Genomic DNA, 13,653 nt, shown 5'->3' on the forward strand with positions numbered 1-13,653 from the left:
TGAAGGAGGCTTCTGAACTACAGAACTAGAAGATAATAAATCTATGTTGTTTTAAGCTGCCAAGGTTAGACTAATTAGTTAAAGTGGCAGTAGAAAACTACTACGAGAATCTCTTTACACAGAGAATATAAAGCTAATCTCAAAAACATTATAAAAATAAATTTGAATAGTGGAAACAGGAGTTGATGGAGTAGACACATGTCATCCCAAACAGAATAAAACATTTGCTGAAAACATACGTATTTGGTTCTGTGATCCAAGGAAATAGGGACAAATAGGAGTTTAATGGATGACTGTGATATTAAATTGGAGAAAGACAGGCTGAGTAAATTCTTAGGCCACTCCTATGGTGTCACTCCCAGTGTGAGCCAGCCCCGTGTCACTCCCTTCAGCACCTCCCACAGCCGGCAGTCTCCACCCCTCCAACCTGGTCTGCCCTAGTTTCAGGCAGGATACAAATTTTTAAATTTTTGAAATTCACTATATTTTAGTGCATATATATAGTTATTTCTTTATATGCCTGATTTTCTAAGAATGGTGACTATCTTGTGTCCCCTGTGACACCTAGTACAGGCCATGACTTATCAAGAGAGATACATGATCCAGTCAGTTCTGCTATGCTATTTGTGAATTTGTTTAAACATGGTTCATATATTAAGAAACAGCTGAGCATAATGCACATTGCTCCTTTACCTATACACCTTCAGACATCTTCCAGCTACCGCAGTTCACCCACGAGTTATGAACCACACCCACCCTCATACGGTGTTACGGCTTTCCATCCTCCTTCAGATAACTCTCCTTTCATCACTTTACAGTCATTCACTAGCTACAATCTTTCCGCTGTCTGATTTTACAAGCAAATAGCAGAAATTCATCAAGGTTAAGTGACATATTTATTATAGTATCTGTGTATTTCTTAACCACATGAGGCTATGTAAACTGTGCCACCGTTTTTATTAGGTTCCTTTGTTTTGTTTTGTTTTGTTTTATGATAGAGTCTCACTCTGTTGCTGCCCAGGTGGAGGGCAGTGGCACAATCTCGGTTCACTGCAACCTTTGCCTCCCGGATTCAAGCAATTCTTCTGCTTAGCCTCCAAGCAGCCAGGATTACAGGTGCACGCCACCCCGCTCAGCTAATGTATTTTTGTAGAGACAGGGTTTCACCATGTTGGCCAGGCTGGTCTTGAACTCTGACCTCAACTAATCTGCCTGCTCAGCTTCTTAAAGCGCTGGGATTACAGGCGTGAGCCACCGTGCCGGCCGCTAGGTTTCTTTTTTAAAAAATGTATTGTTGACAAAGTTTTGGGGTATTGTGCCCCTAACTTTATTATTACCATTGCCCCTGTAGATTTTATCACATGATTTTCAACGATTTTCAGGAAATAAGATACCATGTCATAGCAGAACGAACTATATGACGAAGGTGTTTTGTTTTCATAGAAAGTTTTTGGATAAACCCCATAAGTTTGTTTGTTCTAAGACTTTCCAACATGGTACATATAAGCAGAGTATACAGTAGATTGCCAGAAGCCATAGGGTAGACTTGGCTCCATTTCTAAAGCTTCCATTTTGTGCAACATTTGAGTAAATAAATCACTTTATTCAAGAAGCCAAGTGATGCATAATTAAGTTCCATGCAGTGGCTTATCTGCCTTGGCTTCTTACTAAAATGCTTGGGCCAGTTGCTTCTAGGAGAAATGAGGCTGTGAATCACTCTGGCACGTTTCTATTACTAGCTACCAGAAAGGTTTACCTCAGACTCTCTGCAGGACAAGTGTTTCCTGGATTACTCAGGTGGCGAGAGTCTCTCCTAGTGCCTTCTAAATCATTCTTCAAACTCAGTTAACTCTTGTCTGTTAAGAGTCTAAGCTATGGCCCAACAGAGTATTAAGCTTGCTTCTGATTGGCTGATTAAAAACAAAAACAAAATCTCTCCGATCTTGATGACCTGATTACCACTGTGTCCCGGCTCCGAGAGGCTCCCACTCACACCCACTCCCCTGTCTTCAACACCACCTGAATCCCAAACCTACTTGTTCAGTCCTGACCCTTCCTTCACTTTAACTTCCGGGTTTTTTTATTTTTAAATTTTTATTTATTAAACAATACACCCATATGATTCCAAACTCGAGAAATGCAAACGGTTATTTAGTGCAAGTCTATATGCACTATGTCGTTTCTTTTTCTGACTGTGCCCCTCCCCCACCATCCTCCAACTTCAATTTCTAATTTTTTACCATCCTGGAGATTTACTTTTATGTTTGTTTGTTTATTGAAAGGCAGGGTCACACTTTGTCGCCCAGGCTGGAGCATAGTGGCCCAATCATAGCTCACTGCAGCCTCAAACTTCTAGGCTCAAGAGATCCTCCTACCTTGGCCTCCTGCGAAGCTGGGACAAAAAAAATCACTTTATATAAAATACATACTGACACATTACATAGAAAAATACAAAAGAGTGCATGAAGTCTTTTTTTTTTTTGGAGACAGAGTCTCACTCTGTCACTCAGGCTGGAGTACAGTGGCCAGATCTTGGCTCACTGCAACTTCTGCCTCCTGTGTTCAAGCGATTCTCCTAAGAGTGCATGAAGTCTTAAGAAAGGGAAATTTGGATTTGCAAAAACAAGACAAAAAAACCTCCAAGCTATACTGCCCATATTTTCTGCCACTGAGGACTTCGGGAGAAAAGTTTGATAAGCACTAATTCGAAGCAAATAATTAAATTTACTTTGCTGACAAATATATAGACTAATAAGAAAAACAACAAAATCATTCTGGCTGCTGTGTTGAAATTGGGAAAGGGTTAGACATGTTAAGAAACTATTATAAAAATAAGAGATGGTCAGACCAGGGTGGGAGCAGTGAAAATGATGAAAAGTGATCAGATTCTAGATATATTTTGAATCTACAGGCAACATAATTTTTTGATAGTTGGATGTGAGGTGTGGGAGAAATGGAACTATAAAGCATGATCACAAAGTTTGGGTCTGCATGACAGACTTGATAAAGTTGCCACCAACAGAAATACAGAGTTAATTGGGCTGGGGGCATGGGAGAATCAGAAGTTCAATTGTGGATGTGTTGAGTTTGAAATGTCTACATGACATTCAGGTAGAGATGTCATCAGAAATAAGAGTTGTCTTCCATGTTCTCAGTTTATTGATAAAAACATTGCATCTGATTAAATGATTTATCCAAAACCAAAGTAGCCAGGTAGAGGCAAAAAGAAAAGGTCTCTTGACACTCAATCCAGTGCTATTCTTAGTAAACCGACCCTGAGAGCAGAATACTTTCCATTAAAAGAGACCCATTGCTTTAATAAATCCAATGAATCAATATTTTTGCTGGTAAACAAATTCCAATATTTAATTCAAGAAACTAAATCAAGATTTATCAATATAAACAACAACAAAAAAAAACCCACCAAAATTATTTGAATGGCAAAAGGAGAATGCATGTATATCGTGGGTAGACATTAAACAAATTCATGTATATTTAGGACAAACTCAAAATCTGTGCCTAGCAGTTTCTAAAAGAAGTGAAATTCCTTGTCCTAGCTGTGCACACAGGATTTGAATGCACTTCCAATGCTATCTGCTTACTGCAGTTACCATCATCTCTGGAGCACAAGTTTGAGAGGGCCAGAGTCAGAGCAGGCTTAATGTTTGTCTATATCTGAGATATTTCGTGGTTTAACCTTTTTTCAAAGAAACAAAAGTGTAAAAAATAGAACCATTACTGAATTCTTGCTTCCTGATAAGCCACAACCATCAAATTAGTTAACTTCCTTTTGTTGACATTGCTAGAATGTCCCAGAGACTGTTAACAAATTTGATAGTTCCATTTTTCTGTCACTTAATGACTGGAATTGTAAACAAGTCCCATTAAGTTTTGTGAATGTCAGAGAATTTCACTCTGTAAAATTTCATAGGGTAATTGTGAGAATTAAATGTGAAAAAAGAATCTTGTAAAAATATAAAGCTCTATACGTCTATACATGCAGATGTGTAAGGGATGATGGTAGAGTTGGGGATATGTTATCTCATAACAGGTCAGGGAGCATCACCACCATCCCTCTACTGGTCCATCTTTCCCCCAAGAGTACTGCCAGTGTGCACCACAAGGGTAACCCTGCACTAGGCCACATCCCTGATAGGAAGACGCACAGGGAGCAGCATGTTCTGCCCCAACTCTCACTGAATGCGCTACAGACACAGAAAGACGTAGACTTCCTGCTCTTCTAGGAATCCTATTCTTGATCATTTGATGTTTTCCTAAAGCCTGAGAAACAGACATTTTTACATAAAGTGAAACAACCAAGATTTAGAACAAGTTGTTGATAAGACAAGCACTAAAATTTCAATTTCTCTCTTGTCTACAGCTGTACCTCTCATATTCTACCTCTTTGCATGGACTCATAGCCAGGCCACATGGCACATATTCGACAGGCTGACTACTGATTGTTTAAGAAACATTATCACAAAGAAGTCTATCTAATATAAAGTAGTTGCTTTCTAAATCTTTTTAAGTTAGCTCCTTTTAATTTCAGCAGATAAGATTTTGAAACTGGTACAAAGATCTATACAATCTGTTTATTTGAAGTTAACTCCTTTTAATTTCAGCATGTAAGATTTTGAAATTAGTACAAAGAGCTATACAAGAGTTCATTATTTCATTTTAAATTTTAAATTCTTATAAATTTTGATACATTTAGAGGGTGCGAGTGCCATTTTATTACATGGATATATGGTGTAGTGATAAAGTCTGGCCTTTTTGTACGTAAATTATAGAAACCATTTAAATACTGTTTTTCATTCTTCATGTTTGTCTTTCTCATTCACACACATATACGCACAACAAAGAAAACTAATATTTTAATCTCTGAATGATGTAAATATTCAAATAATTTAAATAGATATGCATTATAGCATAGGGGTTGAATACTGGCTTTGTGACCTTGGACAAGTCCCTTAAACTCTCTATGCCTTAATTTCCTTCTCTTTAAGAGAAGTATAATATTAATACCTACCTCATTATATTGGATAGAGGATTAAGTAAATTAATATAAGTAATAAAGTACCTAGAACAATGTCTGGTCTATAACTGCTATATTAGTATTAGCTAATTTTTTAAATTTAATTAAAATGCCTCTAATTAGGTGATTATTCAGTACAGTTATTCAAACACCATTATCCATTCTTGTGAGTAAGAAGCTTTTCACAATATTCTAAGTAACTGCGGATATGTTAGTATTTTTAGTTATTAGGCCCAGGTTTAGAGTGAAATGGCATGCTTCAATATCAAATCCAGAAAAATAAATTATGGTCGACCTCTCATAGTGGTCTATGATGAAATCTACCAGCCTAATTCTACGACAAGATAATGAAGAAAAAGTCTCATCTCTCTTCTCTTTGGCATCTTTATGATGTTTTCACATGCAAGTGCACATTGGTACTTCGAATGTTTGGAAATTATACTGCCTCAACATTTGTAGATACACATACTCACACTGTGTGCATTGCCAGTCTAGCTTCTCATGGCATATGCTGCGTGATAGGCTAGTTCTTATGATGAAAGACTTTCTCTTCACAGGGGCAGAATCATTCTATCTCTCTTTGTAAAAATTCCTTTTGGGAGTTGGGATGGTAAAGCAGAGAATGAAGGTGTTTGTTTCCAGCTGATATACAGAAAGATGGAACGGTTTGAATCAGCAGGCAGGAGAACCCAAGGAAATGAATGAGATGATCGATTTGGGACTGCTCCAGAGAAAACCCATTCTGCTTTAACCAATCAACAGACTTTCACTTATTTCCCCTCCTTCTCTAATCACCTCCGAGTAGTTGTGAAGGAGGTGCACTGTGATCAGGCATTTATTAGTTGATATATTATGCCAGAAATACATCTCTTAGCAGGAAAAAAGCACAAATCTACATTTTTCCTCTTGGAGTGATGAAATCCAGTAAGGTCTGAAGTTAGGTTTTCAGGAATTCTGTGTTACTGTCAGGGTATAGTAACACAGAACCTAATGGAACAAAATCTAATTAGCTGTATCCATGATTAATTAACAAAGAAATATAGCCTTTGCAAAATTCACAGTGTGGCTACCTTGACCACACCCAAAGATAAATCAATCAAAAAAATCCCATGCTCATGTATTGGAAGAATCAATATCATTAAAATGGCCATACTGACCAAAGCAATTTACAGATTCAGTGTTACTCCCATCAAACTACCACTGTCATTCTTCATAAAATTAGAAAAAAACTACTTTAAAACTCATGTGGAACCAAAAATGAGCCTGAATAGCCAAAGTAATCCTAAGCAAAAAGAACAAAGCTATAGGCATCACACTAGCCAACTTCAAACTATACTATAATCCTACAGTAACCAAAACAGCATGGTACTAGTACAAAAACAGACAATAGACCAATGGAACAGGATGGAAAACTCAGAAATAAAGCTTCACATCTACAACCATCTGATCTTTGACAAGGCTGACAAAAATGAACAATAGGGAAAGACTCCCCATTCAATAAATGCTTCTGGGATAACTGGCTAGCCATATGCAGAAGAAAAAAACTGGAACCCTATCTCTTATCATATTCCAAAATTAACTAAAAATGGATTAAAGATTTAAATGTAAAACCTCAAACTATAAAAATTCTAGAAGGAAACTTAGAAAATACCCTTTTCAATATTGGCCTTCACAAAGAATTGATAGCCAAGCCCCCAAAAGCAATTGCAACAATTAAAAAAATTGACAAATGGGACCTCATTAAACTAAAGAGCTTCTGTATAGCAAAAGAAACAATCAACAGACTAAACAGATAATCTACAGAATGGAAGAAAATATTGACAAACTCTGCATCTGACAAAAGCCTAACATCCAGAATTTAGACAAATCAAGCAAAAAACAAATAACCCATTAAAAAGTAGTCAAAGGACATGAACAGACACTTCTCAAAAGAAAACGTATGAGGAAAATATATGAAAAAATGCTGAGCATCGGTAATCCTCAGAGAAATGCAAATCAAAACTACAATGAAATACCATCTCACACCAGTCAGAATGGCTATTAAAAAGTCAGAAAATAGCAGATGTTGTTGAAGTTGCAGAGAAAAGGAAATACTTGTATACTATTAGTGGGAAAGTAAATTAGTTCAGCCACTGTGAAAAGCCGTTGGAAATTTCTCAAAGAACTTAAAACAGAGCTACCATTTGAACCAGCAATCCCATATCATTAAATCAAAATGACACATGCGCTCACATGTTCTCACTAGCTATTCATAATAGCAAAAACATGGAATCAATCGAGGTGCCCATCATGGTGGATTGGATAAAGAAAATATGGTACATATACACCGTGGAATACTATGCAGCCAGGAAAAAGAATGAACTCATGTCCTTTGCAGCAACATGGATGGAATTGGAGACCATAATCCCAAGTGAATTAATTCAGGAACAGAAAGCCAAATACTGCATGTTTTCACTAATAAGTGAGAGGTAAACACTGAGCATATATGGATATAAACATGGGAAGAATAGACACTGTGGATTACTAGAGAGCAGGCGGGTGTGGGCTGAAAAACTACATATTGGGTACTATGCTCACTACCTGGGTCCAATACACCCATGTAACAATCCTACACATGTATCCCCTATATCTAAAATAAAAACTAAATTTTTTAAAAGTCGTCCTCTTGAATTGATTTCTTTTCCCTCTATGTGTGTGTGTATGTGTGGGCACATATGCATATACACATGTTTGTGTATACATACACGCTTCCAACACAAGTATGTTTTGACATTGGTCTGATTGGTTAAACAAAGTCAACCAAAGCAATACCAACTGTACCTATTAAGATTATACTACCTACAAGTTTGGTGCTAGTTAATGTAGAGCTTACACGGAATCCTAAAACACAATCCATTTCTTCAAGAATGTTATCTACTAGGGTTACAAACGTGAGTAAGATACTTTTTTTATTCATTTGCCAGGATCTTGCAGAAACCTGCTACAGGCTACATGGTAGGTTTTTCGGGAAGAGTCAGGCTTTAGATATTTTGTGCAAGTACTGATTTTATTCATATTTTGGATTCCTGTAAGGGTGTTACTAACTTAGGTTTTTGGTGGTGGTTGTAATAATTGAGTGAGGTAACATATTTTACATAGTAAAAGGCAGTATTAATAGAGGTTAAAAACCAGATGTTTAAGAATCAGATGAGCTGGATTACCTTGAGTTATTTCAACTCAATACTGTTTCTTCATCTATCAAAAAGATAGTGTAAGTACATAATTCGGAGGGTTAAACTCAGAGGATTAAATAATATATGCAAAGCATCTAGTATACTGTAAGCAATCAATAAATGTGAAAATGCTATTACATGTTTGATAATGCTACTTCAGCTCTCTCCAAGTTTCAGATGCACTATATTTCACAGCAGTGCATTTATCCCCTAGCATGGTCTACATTTCGTTTCATAAGCATTTGCTTCATACGCATACATGAGTGTTCATGCAATTAACTCCACCACTTGTTCAAAATTGTTCAAAGTTTCACAATCTATTTTTTCAAAGAAAAAGATTTTGTGGCCTCAATAAAGTTACACTCTGGCCCTTGACTCAGGCCAGAAGTATGGGATAAATGATAATCTGATAATCCAGGTGACCTTGGGTTATATAAGAGCTGACAGAGCCCTCTCCCAAAACATATTTAATAATAAATGTTATTCAACCATAGCAAAGTTTGATCCTTCTTCCAGACCTATAAGACTAAGCTCGCAACTATTTCACAGTTTATTATTCCAGTAAAAGCAATCTGCCCTATAAGATGGGTGCATTTATAGAGTTTTCTTATTTCTTAAGTTATAGTCTAAGGTTGTGAACAGATTTTAAAAATATGGTGTCAGAGAATCTGAAATCAAATCTTAGTGTCACCATTCACTAGCTGTGTGATAGCTATTCATTCATTTCATAATTCCAGACGTTCCTTGACTTATGATGGGGTCATTGCCCAATAAAGCCATCGTAACTTGAAAATACTGTTAAGTTAAAAATGCACTGAAACATCTAACCTACCAAACATCATAACTTAGCCCAGCTTACCTTAACCATGCTCAGAATACTTACATTAGCCTATAGTTGGGCAAAGTCATCTAATGCAAAGCCTATTTTATAATAAAGTACTAAATATCTCATGTCATTTCTTAAATACTGTACGAAAATGAAAAACAGAATGATTGTATGGGTACTCAAAGTACAATTTCTACTGAATATGCATCACTTTTGCACCACTGTAAAGTTGAAAAATCACTGAGCCATCAGAAGTTGGGGACTGTCTGTATTTATCCAGCACTTATTATGAGCCAAGCAGTGTTTGAGGCCCTATGAATATAAAGGGGAGCAAGAGTAAATCCAGATTTTCTGGGGGAGGGGACCATGCATCATGGAAGACTTCCCAGAGGAAATGATGGAAAGCAATGTGAGTGAGCCAGGCAACATATATGGAAACGTAATGGCCCGAGAGTACTCTACAAGAGTGGCTGAACCATAGAGTTTAAGAAGGAAACTGACACAGATGAGGCCGGGCACAGGCCTAACAGTGAAGAGCCTTGAGGGCCATGTTAATTTTGATCTTAAAAGCAATGAGGAGCTCTCAGGCCGGGTGCTGGCCCTGCCCACGCCTAGGGGTCTGGTGCTGCCAGGGCCGCAGCTGGGATTTCCGCGCCCTTCAGACGGTCACGAGACTCTGACATCTTTCCAGGAGCAGTGTGAGGAAGACAGAAGCACCCACCAGGACTTCTTAAGCCGCCTGCCAACACTGCTGCCACCATGCCCAAGAGAAAGGCAAAAGGAGATGCTAAAGGTGATAAAGCGAAGGTGAAGGATGAGCCGCAGAGGAGATCGGCGCGGTTGTCCGCTAAACCAGCTCCTCCAAAACCAGAGCCCAGGCCTAAAAAGGGCCCCGCAAAGAAGGGAGAGAAGCTGCCCAAAGGGAGAAAGGGGAAAGCAGATGCTGGTAAGATGGGAACAACCCTGCAAAAAAACCAAGATACCTCAACGCTCCAGTCCCAGAAAGCAGAAGGCACTGGGATGCCGAGTGAAATGGACAGTTTTGATAGTTCTGTACTTACAGTGACTCTACTGTTTGAAATCCTATTTTTTTAAATCAAGTTTTATAAAACTGTAGAAGTTCGGCTCTCTTTTTTAGGTTATGTTGTTAGCACACAGGATACTTCATTGTTGTCTTTTGCAGAAAGGGCAAATACCACTACTAGGGTGTATCTCAGAAATGGAATTAAAATAGGGGAAAATAAGATTTTCTGTCCCAGTTTTTGAAGATTGCTCTTGATTCCCAGGAGAGATTCTCTGACATTCCCATGTCAACCACTTGGGCACAGAAGCCTTACAGTGTAGGGAAGCAAAACTCCACGTCTTCTCCTTCCCTGATGCCATCAGCATAGACTTAACTTCCTTAAACCGAGAGTCCTGATGGACCTTGGCAGCCCGAAAATCAGCTGTGTTAGGTAACAAAACTCAGGCTCTCCGGTGATGACATCGAAATGGTGTCACTCAAAAGAGCCAAGATGCCTGTTTTTAGTTTGTGGATTCATCCTGCAGGTTTGACTTTATTTCCTCCATATCAAATGGCTCTGTGGAAAGTTCATACGTGCCTCATGTGAATATCTCTCTGAATATCTTTCTTGTTCAGAGCAGCAACAAAATGCATTGTTAACTTTTACGGTGACTTTCGGAGGAGGGGAGTTTGGAAATTGTAAAATGTTGACTATTTCCTGCTGAAAATAAATGTTTTTAAAAAGTATAATATAAAGCTGAATACCAGTTGGTTTGTGGGGAGATCCTTTCCTACCCAAAGTCATAAATACATTCTTTACTGCTTTGTAGAAGTTATAGTTTTTTCTTTCATATTTATCTTTAGTCTGCCCTGAACAGCTTTTTGTGAAAATTAAGTTAGAAATTCAATTTAATACTTTTCATATGGCAAAGTGGTTGTCTCAGCACTATTTACTGAGAAGTCCATCCTTTCTCCAGTGATTCGTAATGCTGCCTCTTTTTCATAAATTAAGTGTTTGTGTACATGTGTGGGTATTTTGATGGTTTCTATTCTGACTCATGTCAATTTGTGTTATCTCGTAGCAGTACAATACAGTTCTGATTATTACAACTTTAGAAAAAGGTCTTGATAAAAACCAAGATGCCTCCACATTTTGTCATAATTTTAACCAATCTCTCCTCTGTCTCCAGTATCACCACAAATTTTTTCTTCCTTGGAGTATCTTGGCTATTCTAAGTCATCTGCTCTTCTATATAACTTCTAGAAGTAGATCAACAAGTTATAAATCAAACAAACCCAAGGACGTTGAAATTTTGACTGGATTTCAAATTTGGTAAGCATGTCATCTTTACAATGTTGTCTTCCAATCCATGAATATGGTACTGCTGTCTACGTACTTAGGCATTTGACATATCTTTCAATAAAGTTTATAATTTTCTTCAAAAAAAAAAGCAATGAGGAACTATTAAATTGTCTTATAGAGGAGAGGAACATGATCAAATTTATTCTTTTGAAGATTTGTGGCCAGGGTGGAGAGGAGGGCTCAGAAGGAAGTAGAGAGACCTCTTGGCAAGGCTTTGTACCAGGAAACAAGTGTTGATCACGTGAATTAGTGTAGGGACTGTGAGGGCAGAGAGAAATGGATGGAATCAAGAGATAATTAGGAGAAGAGAAGGAAGGGAGAAAGCAAGAGAAAATAATATGAACAATTAGATGGATGATAATACCGTTCATTCACTGATGAGAGGAACAAAGAAAGAAAGAGATTTGTGAGGAAATGATTGATATAGCTTTGGACACAATGAACTGAAAGAGAGCTTAGAGAAGTTACTTGAGCCAGTAGACGGTGAAAGCTGGATGAGGCGACCTCTAAGATTCCTTCTAGCTCTATCATTGGAACTACAGATTTACAGATGTTTAGTTCACTGTCTGTTGCCATGGCAATCACAAGGAATCTCCGAGCTCTGCCTCTGTGGTGAAGAAACCACACCGAGCCAGGTGAAGTCGCTCACGCCTATAATCAATCCCAACACAGTGGGAGGCTGAGGCCGGCTGATTGTTTGAGCCCAGGAGATCAACACTAGCTTGGGCAACCTGGCAAAACCCTGTCTCTACAAAAAATACAAAAAGATTAGCTAGGCGTGATGGTGTGTGCCTGTAGTCCCAGCTACTTGGGAGGCTGAAGTGGACGATCACTTAAGCCTGGGAGGTCGAGGCTGCAATGAGCTGTGATCATGCCACCACATTCTAGCCTGGGTGACAGAGCAAGACCCTGTCTCTAAATAAATATAAAATATAAAACAGAATAAAAGACCACATGGCCCCATATTTAAGTAAACGCTCAATCCCACGCCCTGGTATAGACTCAGTGGCACTGGCTGCATGAATAAGATCATACAGAGTCCCACTTCTCTTCTACTCACTTGTGTTCAATTTGAAACCAGGATACACCCCACTACCACCCACATATATATTCCAATTATGCTTTTGCCCTGACTCTGCTGCCCAGGCTGACTCACCTACTTGGTTTTTCAATCTGTCCTTCTTTCTAATTTGAGGCAAAATTCTGGACTTTGACCTGGATTGTATGCTCTAGTGGTACTCTCCTGTATAACTACCCACATGCTATTATAGTTTAGATACCCTGAGGATAAATAGAATTGGAAAGCTTTAGCCCCTATAGGCTCAAAATCCCTTAACTTTTGTGATCTTCTTTGTACTACTGCTTCCCAGAAGCCAGAAATGACCTTAGCCCTAAGCCTAATGGTAAACAGAGTCAAGAATCATAATGCTGATAGATTCATCAAGGTTATGCTATTCCTATGTTTCAAGACCATAATCATCAAAAGTCGATAAGTTGATCCATAGCACCACCCATCATTTAATAACCTATCCTCCACTGTGGTGTACCATTTCAGAACAATTTCATCATTAGCCTTTAAACCTCAACAACAATAGGTCATTCCATATAAACCATAAATCTGTTTTCTTATCTAAGAGAGGAGCAAGTTTGCCTCATAATAAGGTCAGACAGCAAACACGCACAGTGGCTGTGGTGGTGGTCTGGAAAGAAAGGTAGCCTGGGAATGAGGAAAAACATGTATCCACAGGCCTTGTCATTGCGAACTGGCAAGAGAATAGAAAGGCACCATTAAATTTGAGGTGAGTCTTGAATCAGGTCATGACACATCTGTGTTGCCAAACATGAATTCTGGGAAAAAGAGACACTCACCTGCTTACAGTTTCCTTTGCATAAGTCAGTTTCTACAGAAAACAAAAATATAAAAATGACTGAGTTAACAACAGTTATCCAGGAGTAAATAAAACTTATTTCGTAGATCACCACTACTGCCCTAACATGGTAGAATCTATGCTACTATTCTCTATGGTTAGACAAGTGATTAAAACAGGTACTAATGATACCAAGTTCTTTTCTGTGACTACAGCAACACCCTGACATTCAGTCTCTGCTTATATGCCCGAAAGTTCCTGTGCTGTTTCTTAATGGGCACAAATAACAGACTTGATCTGCTAATCATTTCATAAAGGTATAAAAGTTATAGATTTGTGGAGTTTT

At 38.2% G+C, this 13,653-nt stretch overlaps 2 protein-coding genes across 4 annotated transcripts in view; one reads left to right on the forward strand and one right to left on the reverse strand.

The window, feature by feature from the left end:
* Positions 1 to 13,653, reverse strand: part of IMPG2 (interphotoreceptor matrix proteoglycan 2) — a 112,099-nt gene that overhangs the window by 71,624 nt on the left and 26,822 nt on the right. For all 3 annotated transcript variants that reach the window (XR_001111428.2, XR_001111429.2, XM_012476828.2), the window contains exon 4: positions 13,309 to 13,340. Coding sequence is in view for 1 of the 3 variants with exons in the window: in XM_012476828.2 (XP_012332251.2) it covers positions 13,309 to 13,340 (32 nt within the window). In the remaining 2 variants the exon portion in view is untranslated. The remainder of the gene's footprint in view (positions 1 to 13,308; positions 13,341 to 13,653) is intronic.
* LOC135274142 (high mobility group nucleosome-binding domain-containing protein 4-like) lies at positions 9,833 to 10,168 on the forward strand. Its single transcript, XM_064374424.1, has one exon. The coding sequence runs from the start codon at positions 9,833 to 9,835 to the stop codon at positions 10,166 to 10,168; it is 336 nt and encodes a 111-aa protein (XP_064230494.1).

Source organism: Aotus nancymaae, unplaced genomic scaffold (genome assembly GCF_030222135.1).
Source record: "Aotus nancymaae isolate 86718 unplaced genomic scaffold, 86718_ANA_hifiasm-v0.15.2.pri h1tg000011l, whole genome shotgun sequence".
Classification (NCBI taxonomy): Eukaryota; Metazoa; Chordata; class Mammalia; order Primates; family Aotidae; genus Aotus; species Aotus nancymaae.

Bases quoted from the DNA above. Each gene is read 5' to 3' on its own strand.
- LOC135274142 (XM_064374424.1), top strand. From the start codon at position 9,833: ATGCCCAAGAGAAAGGCAAAAGGAGATGCTAAAGGTGATAAAGCGAAG.